Below are 18,694 nucleotides of genomic sequence, written 5' to 3'. Positions count from 1 at the left end.
AACATAATAGGTAATATTAAAGAAACAGGCTCATGCCCAACCTGGATGCAAAAACATTTGTAAAACAAGGAGTAAAACATTGTCACTGAATGACAATTCTAGAAAAACAAATGCTACTCTCAAAGGATTCAAAAATTCCTTCCAGGGGTGCTCTCTCTCCTCCCACCTGGGAGCAGAGGATTCAGAGACACATTAATGTCTACCTTTTTGCTACACATTTTTATATAATGTTGGATAGCAAGAGTGACTAATTTGCCCAACATGGTTCATATTAATCTACAGCACTCACTGCTGCAGAGTAGTATGACAGCAAATGGATTAGTAAGAAGTATAAAAGACTACATATTCAGAGAATAGACTCTGCAGTTACACCAGGCTAGGATAAAAAGAAAGAACACACCAATCACCTGCTAGAGTCGTTAAAAAAATTCCTTCATCTTCAAGCGATCATAATCTATTGCAATGTCATGTGGATTATGGGCAGGTTTATGATTCTTTTGAAGCATTCTGCATTGTCGGGGGCAGGATGCCAGACTACACAGACAATCAGCCTGTTCCATATAGTTTTATATAGTACTTAATATAGAAACAAGCATATTTTAAATCTTCAAACTAAAAAGAAAAATGAAAATGTGTTGGTAATTTCAATATGCATTTTACCATTTTCTGTAAGATTGTTTTTTCAATCACATCTGTTTTTTTGAGATATCCTTCAAGCTACTTACATCTGATACACTGTGAGCAACACTGAGTTAAAATCCACCTTGCCTGTAACAACCAAATGGGTTTCCTCTCCTTTACTTTAACTTTGATGAGATCAGAGATTCTGTGTGCATTACTTGTGACTGAAAGTCATTTCTCTAATGCTTCGGCCATATGGACTGTGGTGCCATTTCTTGACAATACATCATCAAGAGGAGGAGAATAGGAGGTTGACACTGACTCATTATGGGACCTTGAAGACTGAGGACCTTTGAGGTAATTTCTCTCATTTTCAACATCCACTTCCTCTAGTCCTGACCAAATATTTCTTCTGAGAAACAGACCATACTTTGAAATCCCTCTCAAAGATGTTTTTGGGAAGGGAACTGAAATCTCTTTTACCTCTAGATCTTTTACTGGCGTTACCATGGAGGGATTGAGCACGTGCTAGCATTTGTTGCTGCACTGGCCATGCACCATAAGGACCATGGCGACTTGTCCTAGATGCACCAAGGAGGAGATGAGGCTCTAAAAGCTGGTGATCCAGAAGCAGGAAATAAAAGAGTGATAAACAATTCAGACATGTGGATAATAACCACACCCCAAACTGCTTCTTGACTGGACATCAGCATGAAACCTAAAAAGGCACTTCAGAAACCTCCATTGCAGACTGAACTGGAGGACTAATTGTGATTTTTAGATGGGACACTTCAAAGAGCAAGAGATAGGAGATGCTCGGCTAAACATGTAAAAAACAATGAATTCTTTGCACGTGATGTACATATTAATCTCAGATAGTACACCTCTTAAAAATGTAGGTGGGATTAGGAAGTAGGCCAGAGACTGAAAGAAATTCTGATCACTAAAGTTACACTTAGCTACATTTAAAACTATACTTTAGAATAGTTTATCTCTTTCCTGAGTGACAATTTACAGCAAACTTTGAACAGCATCATTGAGAGACTATTGGTTTAATGACCTCCTAGGTAAATGGAAAGGAAGAAGTGAAATCTGTTAAAGAGATGGACTTCTCAGTAATGAACTGCATTACTACCATTATAAGAGCAAATATATTTACACATCCCCCAATTGTCTATGGCTGATTTATTGATACATCAAACCCTAGTAAAAGCAGGTTGTTCAGTTGGTATGGGGAATCTGTTCAGAAACAATTTCATGATGAGTTCTATAACTTCTATTTTATTTTTATTATAAAATGTAATAAGTCTAAAATCTAGACCTGCCATGCATTATGATTCAAAACCAATTATAATCATTTGATATAATAACAACAACAGTTGTTTTAAAGTGCTATACCAAAATACTAGGTATTTTCCAGCCTTATGCTTCTTAGTTAAAAGTTAACATTTAGTCTGTAAGTTTTCATGCATGATAATATTTCTCATTAAAATACTTTACTGCTTAGAAGAACTCAGAAATCAAGCCTCTGAGTTAATCGTCTTAGAACACAGAAGAGGAAAATAAAGCATTTCTTTAAAATACAAACTAAATATTCTTGTTCAGATTTTTTTCAAGAAACAGATTCTGAGTAAAAACACAATAAAAAAATAAATATACCTGGTGTCCAGCTGTTATTTGCTTCAAAACATTTTCATAACATACTTCGTCCATATTATTCATCTGCTGCACCTGGATAGTAATAAGTGACACATTACCAACTGAAAGTAAAAGGCAGTCTTTCATTCTAGTTGAAACATACTTTATATTAAATCAATTTAAAGGAATCCACCCAAATACTTATTAGAAACAAACATTAACATCTAATAAAAAATACAATATAAAAACACCTAGTTTTTTTCCTGTCATACCGAAGTCCTACTAGCATATGCACAAAGCATAGTGGGTCTAACAAAATTAAATACAAGTGTTTGAATATCAACCACATCTAAGAATTGGTTAATAAAGCAAAATTTATTTGCTATCCATATAGTAACATCCACAGATATAAAATCAGCTTTCTAAGTCATTGTTCATTTCCCCCACATAAATTCAAATAATTCCAGCTAGTATTAAAAGGATTCTCTATAGGTGTATGTAATGTCATGGGAAGTGGAAACAATTTTGCAGAGTAGCAGACCCTTTTTACACAGTGTTCTATTAATCCATCATGTTATTATTTATCAGTAATTCCGTACCAAGATCTTAGTATCAAAATTTTTGACATGATGCAAGTGAGAGAAGACAGTGCTGTGCAAGGATGTAAAGAGTAACATTAAAATAAGATTATCAAGTGACTCTCAATCACTAAATGTGGCTTTAGTTAAAAACATTTAAGGTATTATGCCAGTAACTTTGTCCATATCTTATTAGCTCTTGTAGGAGAGTATTACAGACTATTGGGGATGAGTCCTTCATTTAAATATAACCATTGCAAACTGAAGATCTATGCAATTTAGATAAACATGCACATATTTGTCTGACTCTCTCAATATCACTGCTTACATTCAAACAAAGGTTATATAACATTAAGGTTGTGACAAAATGAAACAAGGAAATTCAAAGTCAGAGCTGACACTCAGTCGATAGCTCATTTTGTTCATTTAAGGGGGGAAAAAAAGACATTTGACAGATGAGTTTTTAAACGATCCTTTTGTATTAGTTGGGACAGAATATATATTCCCTAATCAGTGTATTCAAATTAGCAGTTTTCCATCTATTACAGTTTCCTTAAAAGACAAAAATCTTTATGCAACAGTTGGTGACATTTTAGATGTGCTGCTAATCTCAACCAAGCCTTCCTAGCAGCATCAATTACAGATTTGTCTCATAGGTACTTAAATACATCAACATAAACAACAAACTTGGGAAAGATTGAAAGAGTTCCCTTTATATGTGTAGCCAAGCTGGGGGACTCTCTATTATTTCTTGGTGCCACAGTAAAGCTTGTAAAACTAACAAACAAAAACAAGAAAAATCTAAGCACAATTTGAGGGTTGAGAAGGAAATTCTCATTTATTGATCGAAAAATTGTTAGTGGGATTTGCACACCATTATCTTCTCCCTACAGAAATGTTTTAAACATACTATCAGTAAAAAGAAAAGGAAAAAGTGGTGGCATGTATAAGGCTAGTGAGCTCAAACCATACTGTAAATTCACAATATCCAATCGATCTTATTATTTTTATCTCAAATTTGTCGAAGAGTCATTTGTTCACATAAACTGATTTTATTATGGTCTCAATCTTTCTTTTAACCATATACTACATTTAAAGTCATATCAAGCAAAATTGTGCTTCAGGCCACGTTAGGAGATGGAAAGAATCTCTGACTGGAATTTCTGCCTAATTGATGTTCAACACTGGTATGGAACAAAACTTTTGTACAAATGTCAGTAAGTTTTGAAATTGTGTGATCTGTTTTCACTTAAACAGGAGAGAATTATTTTGTACTTTCTTTGGCCAATTTTAATTTTGTGCAGGCCAGGTTGTACACTGTGGCTAATGGTTCTCTAACCATATCAAATAAAACAGAGGAAAAAAAGCACTATCATTATCTAGTGCGGGGGTCAGCAACCTTTCAGAAGTGGTGTGCCGAGTCTTCATTTATTCACTCCAATTTAAGGTTTCACGAGCCAGTAATACATTTTAACGTTTTTAGAAGGTCTCTTTTAATAAGTCTATAATATATAACTAAACTATTGTTGTATGTAAAGTAAATAAGGTTTTTAAAAATGTTTAAGAAGCTTCATTTAAAATTAAATTAAAATGCAGAGCCCCCCCGGACCGGTGGCCAGGACCCGGGCAGTGTGAGTGCCACTGAAAATCAGCTCACGTGCCACCTTTGGCATGCATGCCATAGGTTGCCTAACCCTGATCTAGTGTCCGGACTTAAGAACAGCAAAGAAACAAATATGCATTAACTCATGTACCTAAGAATTTTATCCACTTTCTACACTAGGGACACAAAACCAGTTTGTTTTATGTTGCAAATGAGAAAACCCCATCCAGTTTGTCAAACTTTCAGCACCTAATTAAAATGACTAATAGTGGATCGAGACATTCTTGGCACTGGATATTACTTTTTCGTATAAGCTGATGCATGTTTCCTATTCTATAGCTCTTTTGGACAAATCCTACTTAACTGAGATAATGTTAAGTGAAAAACAATTCCAGCCAACAAGGAAGTACTTTAGCTAAGCTTTTCCAATCCAACCATTAGGTATTTTTCGGCGTGGGTGGGAGGGGGGAAGAAGAGAGGGAGAACCTTCCGATCTGGGCTGAGATGTATCTGCCCTTTTGAACAGAACAATAACTAGAGGGGGACAAATGCAAAGGTGTTTTCTGTTTAAGTTTTGGCATTCATTACTCACTGAGGTAGGAGAGGTGTTTGAAAAACATCAGACCAATGCCTTAGACCAGTGGCTCTCAAACTTTTTTACTGGTGACCCCTTTCACATAGCAAGCCTCTGAGTGTGACCCCCTCCCCCCTTATAAATTAAAAACATTTTAATATATATTTAACACCATTATAAATACTGGAGGCAAAACGGGGTTTGGGATGGAGGTTGACAGCTTGCGACCCCCCCGTTTAATAACCTCGTGACCCCCTGAGGGGTTCTGACCCCCAGTTTGAGAACCCCTGCCTTAGACCCATGTGCCTCCTAGCTCCTGAAAGTATGTGGGGAAATGATAGGGCCCCTTATGGTTCGTTATTATGGCTGCTTCTACTAAAGAGAGGAAGATGCTGTCTGTTTTGAAGGGGCCTTGTGAGCAGTCTATGGACACAATCTGGAAACAGATTGCTAATTGGCCAATCTTCACTTTTTCGGATAAGGTTACTGAGAAAGTTGTGGCAAGGCAACTCTCACAGTATCTAGCTGCCTCACAGCTCCTTGATATTTGCCAGACCAGCTATGAACACTGCGTTGTGTTGGCTGATGATCTCCTTCTACCAAGGAATAACAATGCTAGTATTAGACCTAACAACTGCTTTAGTGGGTTGTGTCAAGAGTTGCTTGTTGGCCCCACAAACACATTTGTGCTGTCTCCTTGGTCATGGGAGAGATGGGAGAGTGTAGAAAGAGACCTGGTTCTGCAAGGTCTCACACTGTGTTTGGGTAGGTTCGGTTCCTATATTGTCCTGGAAGTAATCTTCTGACTTGGAGATTCAATACTCTGCATTCTTCATTGAAGATGCCAGCTGCTGTAAGGCACATTCAATTGACTCCACAATGTTTTTTCTATCTCAAATTTCTGATGACATTCTTCTTAGCAATACAAGGACTTTTTCATAGCCTATGGTATTAATGGAAGCATCTCATCGGTCTACCTTTTTTTTCATCTGAGGAGGGGTAATTCATTGATCATTTCACTTCCTTGTTAGCATTTTTTGGGGGGGGGAGGAGGCAGAAAGGGAGGGAGAAGAACTAGTTATTTCATGGTCATTTCAACAATACTTTGTGACATACCTGAAATAGTTGTTTCCTTTAATTTAAAAGTTATAAAGCTTATTCCAAAGTTGCTATTAGGAAACTACATCTTTGCCTTTTTCTAACGATACAGTACGAATAAACTAAAAATTCAAATGAAGTATTAAGAAATGATTAAAGAAAGGCAACAGCAAATATTATTGAAGGTACTTGAAACAATTAATGAAGGTTAAAATATGCACATCATAATAAGTACCATATGGTAAACTTATCCCTGTGTGCACAGACGTGAAATGGCTCCCCTATGGTTTTAAGGCACCTTTCTTTTCTGCATTGCGGATGGAGTGAATTATTTAAAGAACCTAATGAGAAAGTCATTTTTCACTGTTTTAAAAACATACCATATTATCGATGGAGCTCTGAAACTAACTTTTGGTTGAAAATGCAATTTAAAAATAATAGGCAACATACAGACTAGTAGTATATTCTAAGGTAGTATCACAAGTTGGGCTATAAAATATGATTTATCTTACTTTGCTTTAGCAATCAGAGAGTAAAACATAGAGGAATTATTTCTAAGCAAAATCACTGAAAGATGTATATTTAACTTGTATTTAACTGCAGAATTAGTATTTGTTTTAAGTGTCAAGTACATTTATCTCAGACTGATTTAATATGCAGTATGAATTCTAATACAAATATAGTTAACTTTACATGATGTGTATACCTTGGTTATATTTTCTCTCTATTTCTCATTTTGGAAAAGAATATGAAAGACTGGGTTAAAGACTACCTTCATGTCTCTTGCTATCAAACTGCATGCATCAAAGCTGATAGCTGTCCTATGACAGATTTTGATCATAATTACTCATATGGCATTCAGTACATCAGATAGGATGACCAGATGTCCCGATTTTATAGGGACAGTCCCGATTTTTGTGTCTTTTTTCTTATATAGGCTCCTATTACCCCCAATGTCCCCCTGTCCCAATTTTTCCCAATTGCTGCCTGGTCACCCAAACATCAAATCGTATTTTTAACGTTTATGTCCAAACCGTTTGAGTACTTTCCACCAAGTTGAGTGCTGTTACTTCTCACGTATCCTAACAGCAAAACAAATCTAATTCCATAATTTCCACCAAAGATAAGGACTGAAATGAGAGAACTGGTCAGAACAATCTGATTTGAAAACACACTTCACAACAAGACTTGGTAAGGAAACTCACCAACTGATGACAATCACTGTGTTTAATCAGGATAGAGCTTTGTTATAGAATCATAGAATATCAGGGTTGGAAGGGACCTCAGGAGGTCATCTAGTCCAACCCCCTGCTCAAAGCAGGACCAATTCCCAACTAAATCATCCCAGTCAGGGCTTTGTAAAGCCTGACCTTAAAAACCTCCAAGGAAGGAGATTCCACCACCTCCCTAGGTAACCCATTCCAGTGCTTCACCACCCCCCTAGTGAAAAAGTTTTTCCTAGTAGCACTCCCCCACTGCAACTTGAGACCGCTACTCCTTGTTCGGTCATCTGCTACCACTGAGAACAGTCTAGATCCATCCTGTTATCAAACACTGTGCTTAATGGGGAGAGTACAAAGGAGATAAAATGGTGTTTAACCACAGCGAAAATTCTAAGTTCCAGTCTAAGTTATACAAGATGGTATTATTCTGAAAATTTGAAAGTAACTTCTGAGCCTGTGTGTTTGAGAAGAGATCTACTTACGATGCAGGAGGCTCCTGCACTAAAGAATAATATAATCTGGAGTATCCGCCACTGCCCAGATAGGTAGGAAGGCATTTATAAACACACATGCTGGAATCCATAACTGTGTATAAATGTCCAAAAAAATCTTTCAGATTTTCCATAGTCATTTACCTTATTTGTTGTTTTAATTCCTATAAATGTCTGCCCAAGTGGTACAGGTCGAAAACGGCCATCGAAATAGAATAGTCCAATGTAGGGATTAACATGTAGAAATGTGGCAACATCAAGGTAATTGGGTAATGTAGCCGAAAGGCCCAAAATCCTGATCATGCTCTGTGTAGATTCAACCTATCAAAAAGTTAAAAAAATGACTTAGATATGAGTAAATAATCTGAGTTTTATAAATCAGATACAGAAAAGGATTAAAACATATCTTATAAAATAAGCGCAAGACAATAATGTGATACAAACAGTTAATAGTTTAAACATAAAGAAGGAGACTGATGGTTCCTGTCTATTCTTCACTCATCTCCATTAAAACATTCTAATACCTCCTCTTCTTAAAATATTTTACTTCACCCAATAAAGTTAATAGTTTTGTATTGGCATAAAAAAGTTGAATCTGTAATAACAGCCACCTTTTAAAAGGTCAATTACAGGGTCTAGTTAAGAAAGAGATAATTAGGCTCCCTCACTCTAATTCAGACCACAAATATGAGGTTGATGAAGCTGAAGACAATACCGAGATAGCTATTTAAATGGTATAATTAGGTTAATTCATTTTTAACATTGCCGTCTGCCCTCTGTACTGATATTCAGTCTCTACTGGAAAAAAAAGTCTACTTATGACTATATAACAACGTTTTAATGTAATGATGACATGTATGAAATGTCTTGATCAGATACACTCAGATAAGCTTTTGTTGCAATGAGATATTTCTTTTCACGTAAGAGTTTGTATGTTACCTGTACTTGTAGATAGAAACCATTTTCAAATATAATTTTTCTTATTATTCTAGTTTAGTTTGCATAAACCTCAAGGCAATCTTTAGAGTACCAAATCACTGTAAAATAATCACTTTTTAATTGTGTAATTTGTATCATCTCCTTTGCATTATGATTTCTTTTTGATACATAAATTGATTTTCTTCCCTGTACACAGTGGAGATTTTATGATTTTTGTAAGAGTAAAATTGGTGCAGAATAATACAATTACATGCATTATTCTGTTGAGGAAATCCAACCTAAGGAGAAATCTCTAATTCAATCTTCCATGGCAAATTGAGACAAATTTGCCAGAGATTCAATGCAGCAGACACATGACGACTTCCCCATTTTTCAAAGACAAGGTATGTTAAAGTTCCTCTCATGAGAGAGTGCATTCGAGAAACCAAGGCCTTTGAGAAACCAGAGTGGGAGAGAATTTTCAACATTCTCCATCATCTTCCTCTCCTCATCCCTCCTACCTCTTCACCTTTCCCCTTCATCTTTTCACATTCATTCTGTCACATTCCAGCTAGTCTCCTTTACCCTCCAGTTGCTCCATAATAAAAAAAGATATTTAAGAAATTAACCTGATTTTTTTTTTTAAAAAGTACACTAATAAATAGAAAGAAGACAATCAAGACTGGAACATGATAAAAAAGTGTATAAAATAAAGAATGAGACGGAAAAGGTTGACAGGCAGAATGGAAGTTCCCAGTTTTTTAACACAAGAATAAAGGAACATTCAATTAAATTAAAAGTTGGGAAATTCAAAACCAATAAAAGGAAATACTTTTTCACACAACATGTGATTAAAATGAAGACCTTGTTGCCATAGGAAGTCACTGAAGACAAGAACTTAACAGGATTCAAACAGAGATTGGATATTTTTAAGGATATCAAGAATATCCAGGAGTTATAATAATATAATTCATGACAAAAATTCTGTGTTTTGGGGCACAGATCAATCTCTAACTACTAGAGTCTAGAATGAGACCTATATAGAGGACAGATTATCCCACGTCTCCCTACTTCTGGGTTCTTACATCTTCCTCTGGTGTATCTGGTTCTGGAATTATCAGAAACATAATATATTGGTATAAATGGACCTTGGGTCTGATTAAGTATGGTAATTCCTGCATTCCTAAATATAGATATGCACTTGGCAAACGTAATGCTAATATTATTGGCATCTTCCCATTCCAACTTGTTTGCTATCACTCATCATATTACATGTTGTAATTAAACAAAACACAAACTCTTCAAAACATGCCACTTGTCATTTGCATGTCTCTGAAGCATATAGCACACTTTGGGGGAGTTAAATAATAGTTAAACAGTAATAATATCTCTCCACTTCCAATCTTTCATCTGAATATATCCCACCGTCATCTCTTTTTGGATGTCCAGTCTCCATTTGAAACTCTCGCTCTTCGAAATTGAATTTGACACCTTTCCTATCTCTTTTGTCAACTTTGTTAGTTGTTCTGACAGAATCTGATCCTTTCCGCACTGTCAGATGTCACTTAGGGCAAGAAAAAGGCTCAGTCATACCTGTCTATCTTGGGCCACTCTTTGCCTGTCCTCGGTGTTGTAAGTCTCAAAACCTTTCCTCCTCTATGGCCTGGTCTACACCTAAAAAAGTAGATCAACCCAGCTACATGGGTCAGGGTGGGGAAAAATTTCACATTCTGTGCAACCTAGTTAGGTTGACCTAACACCACTGTAAACACAGATCAACAGAAGAATTCTTCCATTGACCTAGCTACCGCTTCTTGGAGAGGTGCACTAAATACATTGATGGAAAAAAACCTTTGGTCGACATAGGAAGCATCGACATTATAGCACTATAGTGGCACAGTGGCAGCGCCATAGCTATGCTGCTATAGCCACTGTAGTGTACACATACCCTAAGTACCATTTCATGGAGGGATTCTTTCAGTCGGTACCTTTTAGGTCTTCTTCCAGCTGCCCAATGGCACACTTGCCATGGCAGATGTTAGGTAACTCTACACAGCAAAAGAAGATAGAAAGCCTAGATGACAATTATTGTTATTAGTAGACTATAACATTTCAAGATATTCCAGAGTGAATTGTGATGGAGGCCATCAAACGCTTTCTGAATGCCTCTGAAGTTTACAATAAATGGTTTTTGTTATTTGATGCTCTCTTCAATGACTAGTCAGAGTGAAAATCTGATTTACACAATTTTTTTTCATTCTAAACTCAGCCTGCTCTTCCCTTAGCTTTGCTACAACTGCTTCTTTTATTCTACAGAAGATGATATGCAGAAGACTTTGTCTATCACTGAAAGGAATGTAACACTTTTCCATTTAATATAATTACTTAGGTCACCTTTCTTTTGGTATTTTGATCACAGTGCCATTTTTCCATTGTTCTGGAGGCTTTTCTTGGTCCCATACTTTATTGAAAAGTTCAATAATTTTAATCAGTGGTCTCATCATCACAAGCTTTCAACATGTTCCAGGTGACTGTCTTCATCTGCACCCATCCCAGGTTTTAACTTAAACTCTGCTCCGACTCTCAGGACCACAATCTGTTAAGCTGGCAGACGCTCCATGTGCTTTGCCAAGTTTTCATTTTGTCCTTTATCATTTTTTACTATTTCCTAGTGAAAGTAACCATTATGCATTCCTACCTCCTCTATTCTTCCTTCTCTAGCCTCACTAATAGCTCTCTTCACTTCTCTATCCCACCAGTCTCATGCTTCCGCCATAAACACATAACATGCAATACAGTTAACTTGGGATATGTCAAACCTGACTATTTGATGATGTAACTCAGGCTGCACTCAGTTTTGCATTATAGTATGAAGGAGATTAATGTGTTGGGTGTAGCATGTTTCCTTATTTGTTGGAGGAAGAAAAAAGTTCTTTGTAAAAATGTGAGGAGTCTGTCACTGACAGTGACAATATACCGTGTGAGCATTAAGAGTCAATGAAGAGATGTCCCATAATTTGGTATTTCCTTGCTTTTTAGAGTTTGCATGGGAGAAATGTCACACAGACAACCTTAAATCCTTTTGAATAAAGTTGTTTATGGAAAATGTATACACACGAATACTTTATGCATGTGTTTGTATATATATGTGTGTGTACATACACACATGTATATATATATATGCATGCACACACACATTTCCCATAAATAACAGATGCGTATATACACGTGTGTATCTATACACACAATATGCATGTATATGTACACACACATATATATAAAATGATTGTTTATGGAAAATTACACACACACACACACACACAGAGGACCTGTCCCCTAAGTAATGTAAATCACTCATACTTCAGGGCATAATCCAATCACTAAAATGCCTGGGGTTAAGAAGAAAATTTCTAATATCCAGAGTGTTCTTTCATTGTCCACACACACACACACACACACACACACACACACATGAAGCTCCTGGACATTGGCCAAAGTCAGGGACATCACACGGTAAGTGATGGATCCCTGGGTTTACCTCAAATTCCCATGTTCCAAACTACTTGTGGCACCTTATATGAAAACTAGACTTTTGTCTCTAATGAGCCAACTTGGTCCTGTTGCTTATGCCTTAAATGGGATCATACCTGTTCATTACATCAAATGCATTGGTCTAGAGATGATGACAGTGTCAGAAAACAGGATTGTATATCCAGGCAGGGACTAATTAATAGAAACAGATGAAATGACAAGTACCAGAGTCTGGTTTCTAGTAAAAAAGACAAGAGACTAAACAAGAAATAATATACAGGCAAGACTGCCTTTAAGCAAGACATTTTTTCAGCTTCCCAGGAAATGAGTCCTCTTTTATTAACACAATCATCGTGCAAATGTGTGGAAGCAAAATTTGTTAAAAATAATATGAGAAGTATACTACAAGCAAATAATGAACAAAGAACATATTAAAAATAATTATTTGTGAACAGTAAGATGATTTCATTGCACTTTAATGTATTCCTCCAAAACAGCCTCTATTGCCCATTTAGTCCAGTTTAGGCAGCTTATTTTGTATGTTTACAGAATTTATACTGTATATTTTGATAATTCATTTTGTGTGCATTTAAGTCAAAGAAAGAACATTACTCAAGCAGCATATCGTTTTCACTCATTAATAACTTTTATTTCTCAAACAGATTTGTTTCTTGAAGTCTTTGTATTATGCCAAGTGTAGTATCTTAAACTGAAACTATATTTTTAAGTTATCTGACCACCATATAAATGTTCAACTGCAGAAGTAGTTTTGTTTTGGTCCCCCCGGCCCACCAACTGAAAAACACTCCCTGACGTATAACAACTCACTAGCTTTCCTTCAAATTTCCAACACACACACACACACACACACACACACACGCACCCCCAAACCCAGTACTTGGGACCTGGAAATATGAGAGATTTCATCCCAAAATGTTTTCATTTTAAAAAGTTGTAAACCATTGATAACAAGATCATTGTGGTCTGAACCACAACTGCTTTGCTAGTGTGGCTTTAATTCCAAATAACTGACATAGATTTAATCTAAGGATATTGGTGCAGTAGAGTGGAAGTCTCACACTAGATACCTACTTAGTCTCTCTGAAATGCATGAAGGATGAACAAAGCGCCTGATTTTCTGCCTGATTATGTCCTATTCAAAGGAGCATCAAATATGTCTTGAATATCAGGAGAGTAAAGGACTCAATCATAGGGTGCTTTACATAAAGACAAAGCAAAGAAAGTGTGATGTCTTGAATGTGGAAGGATTAAATGTTCTTGAGAAAAAAAGAGAGGACAAGCTTCTCAGGGGACATGAAGAGGAACAATTCCTGATGCACAGAGAACCCAAACTTGAAAACCTGTGTGCAGAGACCGTTACAATAAGCACAGTAACAGACCATAAAAAATACGAACATGCATAAGGAGAAATAGCTGTCAAGTGATCAAAGTGTACTTCAAAAGTGGTATGGTAATGCGAGTGCAGTGATCACAACTTGGATGATTAGACAGTGGATGTGATCCACTCAATAGCATAGGAATACAGTAACATTAGCTAACTGATTGGTTCTCATAGAACACTATAAAGCACGAAGAACAGAGACTTGCAGATGTGCACAGGGAGAATTCACACTTATTTTAATTCTTTTGACCTTTATTAGAGGTCACACAAAAAATCTCCAGAATAAGGGCTTGGTAGTTCAGGCCTATAGCAGCACTGCCCACCCACTGCCTCGGGTTCCCATTTTTAGGCACCTCAATAACTTTGACATAGACTTTCATGTATTGAGTAACACCTCTCCTTGGGGGCCTAGGTTTACTAACAAAGTTTAAAAGGAAACACAAGAACTCCCACCCAGCCTTCCAAGCTGGTTCACAACCCTTTATGTAGGGTTCTTAGTTCCATCCCTGCTGCTTTCTTCTAGCAGATTTGCTCTCCACACTACAGTCTTCCTAGCTGGCTCCTGCTCCCTGCAGACTTGCATCCCCAGCCCTCTGACTAAGAGCCAGGAAGAGTCATTATGTAGAATATTTCATGCAATGCTCCTGCTCCCTGGAGTCTCTCAACTTCCAGGACTTCGTACCCAGAGTTTCCCTCTCTCCCCTTTGACTGTACAGGCTTATCTCTTATCTACACTCCATGCCTGATTTAGCCACACATCTGCTTGTTATGTGGCTCTGCTTATTTTCTGTACCTGTGGAGAAGAGCTAATTGGGTCACACCTAAGGCTGGACCCATTTCCTCCTCAAGGACCAATCACCTTGTGAAAAGGGAGATTTTACATTCAGAAGTCTTGCACCAAGAGAAGCCTAGGAGAGGAGACCCTGAGCAAGCAGGGTAAAGACTGTATAGGAAGGGATGTTATCCTCAATAGAGCACCCCCTCCCCATCCTCTCTGCAGGAAGAGGTATGTGAAAGGGTGTACCAGGTCCTTTGAGGTCCCCTGCTGGAGGCCCCATGACCCTACTGCAGCGAAGGTGGGTCCTTCATGCCTTTCAAGAGAGGCTTCATAAGAAGCAGCCAATAAGAGCCCAGCAGTCTCAGTTAAAAGAGCTTCAGGGGCATTAGTAGTTGAGTTCCTGGCTGGGACTGGGGCAATAATGAAGGGTGCTCCACTCTGGCCACAGAAGCTCAAGAGAACCAGAAATGGAGTTCTGGTTGCATTTTGCTTTCTGCAAAGATAGAGTAGATTTGAGAACTGTAACCCCAAGAGAATGGGTGACAGGGCAGAGATCCGGTGGGAAGAAGACCAAGAAAAATATGGGGTCCCTAGGTTGGGACCTGGAGTAGTGAATAGGCCCAGGTTCCCCCCACTGGGAAGTGGCCTAATCCCCGAGAAGGGGACAAGGCTCATTTGGAAGTCCAAGCAAAGGGCTGGAATTTAAAGGACTCAGGGACGGGGCTGAAGACCCTGGTAACAGCAGCTAGATAGTCTGGTGAACTCTTGGTTACCCCTCTCCCCTGAGCTTGAGAGAGGACCTAGCTGGAGAACTCTGAGGTAGTGAGAACCAGTGAAGACAAGAGCCCACAGACAGGAATGAAGACACTAACAGGGGCACAGTGATAGTCCTTGATGGATCTTTTTTACCCAGGAAGGGGTTTATTCATGCATATTAACTGTGTGGGGCTTGGCTGGACAGCTGAGCCACTGAAGACCTGACTAGTGAGATCAGCAGCCGACAGGAGGTGCCAGACCCAAGAAAGATAGCAGCCTTGCATCTAGCTGACAGAAGGTGTCCACAAGAGGTGAATGCCCCATCACAGGGAACAAATTATAGTTTAAAAACCTGCACTGGCTATGCCTGCTACTAACAACTCCTCAGAAGCATAAAATGTGAACTGATTTCAAATCAATTCCATTTTTCTCTATTTAAACAACTCTCTTGGTCTTGAAACTGTAAGACCAGTAGGCATTTGCTGATATATTAGTTCTGCTGCTTGTTCACAGGTACCAGCAAGGTGACATCATCATGTTAATCTGGAAGTCTTTTCTTCTAATCCATAAAAAAACTGAGATTTAGACAAGTAAATACTATCTATTAATTTTCATATGGCCTTTAAAGTAAGAAAATATTAGCTTCAAAATGCAGTTGTGGATTCCTTTTATTCAACACACAGTAAAACTACACCAAGCATTTAACAAAAACACTGCATGTTAAGTCTGGAACAATGTACTGTCTTGCACATCAAATATAGCTATGTGCTATATAGACCAGTAAATCCATGTCTTCAAACGATGCCATTTTAGTTTGAAAATACCAGTTGCAATTTGCAAGGCTTCACTGGTGACACCATCGTAAATTTATTCATCTGGCAAATGAGTTAGTTTGATCTCTAATTAGAAGGAAAAAAAATCTGTCCTGAATTCTAACTCCTTATGAATCTAAAATGGGAGGGTTAACATTGATGCAAGCATAACTCAAAGTATCAAACATCAGTAATGGAATTTCCTTTTCTACATAAAAGAATGTTTAAAATATCTGTAAGTTAAAGTTATTAGCACGATTCTTCTGTTTCATGTACATTAACCCATAAAAATATTTGAAAGTTCTCAAATAAATTCACAGGTTTTGGGGGTTTTTTTTTTGTTTAAATATAAACAAAATAGTCATTGAAATATTGTTAATAATCTAGTTTAAAGCCACAAGTGACAGAATATTCAACATTAAATCTGATGTTATTTAAAATCATCCCTCAGTATGTCAGTGTTCTCCAATACCATGCATCACAATATGTTCAATCAGATTTCTCTGATTTTTCTGTATTGTCAACATATTTAAAGCAGACACATTAGAATAGGAGCCTCGACTAGGAATTTCATTGGCTTCATGGAGTTTGTTAGGTCATCAAGATTATTTTTCAGGGTTGGGGTGGGTGAGTTCACATCTTTGTTATTGGCAATGATGTGGTATATTGTATGAACTGCTACATTAAAGCTAATCACTACTGGGCTTTCCCAAGAAAAAGTAACCTAAATCCTGATCTAAAAGAAGGAAAATAGGTGAGAGAGAACTGTATAAGCACTGGGTACAAAAAAAAACCTAACCATCCCAAAACGAAACACACACCACACCAGATTCCTCCCCAAAAAGTGTTCTCAGCACTCAAAGTCAGGACCAGAACTAGGAGTGCTTTTAAAAATAAAAAGGGGGAGGGGGGTGTACAAAACACACGTATCTCAAAAAAATCTTGGCAGATTAACATCAAATTTACACAAAACATTCCCAGGTGCAAAGAGGTCTTAATGTGAGCTCTTCAACAGAAACTAATCCTTCTTCTACCAAAATGAATTTAGAGATTATCAACATAAGGCTTATTAATTAAAAGTACCTTAACTATGGAAGCTGTTGCTCTACAGTATAGTAAAAGTAATTAGAAAAGTTAATATTTGCCAGCCATAGGAATGTCAGAAAACACTGTGTGGCAACTGATGGAAAATGCTGACTTTTTAATAACTGCCACTGTACCAAAACTTTGATGTCAAATCAGCAATACTATAAAATATGACTCATTGTTTCCTTTCTTCCACTCCTGTCCCTATATTTAACACTGTGCCCTGGAATCCCTCTTTGACCATGTACCGAGATTCTTTGCTCACCTCCAACTCTTTCCTAAAAACTCACTTTGGTCCACTTGCCTTCCACCACTCTGCCCTTCTATTCCTTCAAAATATTACAAACTTTTTTTTAATAATTAAAGAACCAGGGAGCAACAAGAAGTCTGCTCAACCTAAACAAGCCAAATTGCTTCAGAGAGTCCTGTGGCACCTTTAAGACTAACAGATGTATTGGGGCATAAGCTTTCGTGGGTGAATGCCTACTTCGTCAGATCCAAATTGCTTGACAGTCATCGCTCTCCTTTCTCAACTACTTTGTGCTTGTATATGTAATTTGAATTGAAGGTTATTTGGGTCATAGGCTATTGGTAAAGTCTCATACATGCTTATAGTTCGGTATAAATAAAATACACTATTACTACCCAGGAGATACAGTGTAGCCAAGCTAATGCTGATATGGTCATCTTAAAAGGCCAGAGAAAGAAAGTTAACTGTATATCCTTTTCTCCTCCTCTCCTCCCACTTTTTCTGCTGTAATTATAGTTTAGCCTTTCAGTGATTTATATCCAGATGTGAACTTTATTTTTTTCTAATGATTTAGATAGATTTTTAGAATGTGGGAATCAAAAGATTGTATATTTTGTGTACTGTGTCTTCGTTTGTAATCTCTGCAAGTGTTAATTTGTGTTCATATTTGCCTATGCATGTTTATAAAAGTCTGTCTTAATGCCTATTTGCATACTTTATATACATACGCTGCATAAAAATTCATATTTTGGTGTTTCCTGTGTCATTCCTCGTTATTTTTATTACAGTTGTGCCTAGAAAGAGACTCTGGTCCCACTGTACTAAGCACTGTACACACCTGTACTACTGAAATTACTTGAGTGTCATAAAATCTAAACATTTCTAAAAATAACGAAACAGTTTCCAATTTTGAATCTAAACCAGTTGTCCTTGGTATTCACTTTAGCTGTGTTCTTCATCTACTGAAACATGTCCTTGAAGAGTTTAATCTTGGGGTTTAGATGGAGGATGTCTTCCATAATCTTGGGCTAAAGATCTCATGTAAGAAAAATCTGCAATAAAACCTCAACAGTTACAAAATTTCCTTTTGAGGAATAAATAGCAATCTTTTCTTCGTTTATTCAATATTGTCATAGAATCACAGAACTGGAAGGGACCTCGAGAGGTCATCTAGTACAGTCTCCTGCACTCATGGCAGGACTAAGTATTATCTAGACCACCCTTGATAGGTGTTTAACCTGCTCTTAAAAATCTCCAATAATGGAGATTCCACAACCTCCCTAGGCAATTTATTCCAGTGCTTAACTACCCTGACACTTAGGAATTTTTTCCTAA

At 37.3% G+C, this 18,694-nt stretch overlaps 1 protein-coding gene across 2 annotated transcripts in view; it reads right to left on the bottom strand.

Moving 5' to 3' along the window:
* Nucleotides 1–18,694, bottom strand: part of ASCC3 (activating signal cointegrator 1 complex subunit 3) — a 508,554-nt gene that overhangs the window by 271,607 nt on the left and 218,253 nt on the right. For both annotated transcript variants that reach the window (XM_054023229.1, XM_054023231.1), the window contains exons 12-13: nucleotides 7,971–8,147; nucleotides 2,281–2,352 (exon numbers count right to left, since the gene is read on the bottom strand). In XM_054023229.1, the coding sequence (XP_053879204.1) occupies nucleotides 2,281–2,352; nucleotides 7,971–8,147 (249 nt within the window). The remainder of the gene's footprint in view (nucleotides 1–2,280; nucleotides 2,353–7,970; nucleotides 8,148–18,694) is intronic.

Source organism: Malaclemys terrapin, chromosome 3 (assembly GCF_027887155.1).
Source record: "Malaclemys terrapin pileata isolate rMalTer1 chromosome 3, rMalTer1.hap1, whole genome shotgun sequence".
Classification (NCBI taxonomy): Eukaryota; Metazoa; Chordata; order Testudines; family Emydidae; genus Malaclemys; species Malaclemys terrapin.
Note: the sequence above shows the minus strand (reverse complement) of the source record. Positions and strands in the feature narration are given on the sequence as shown.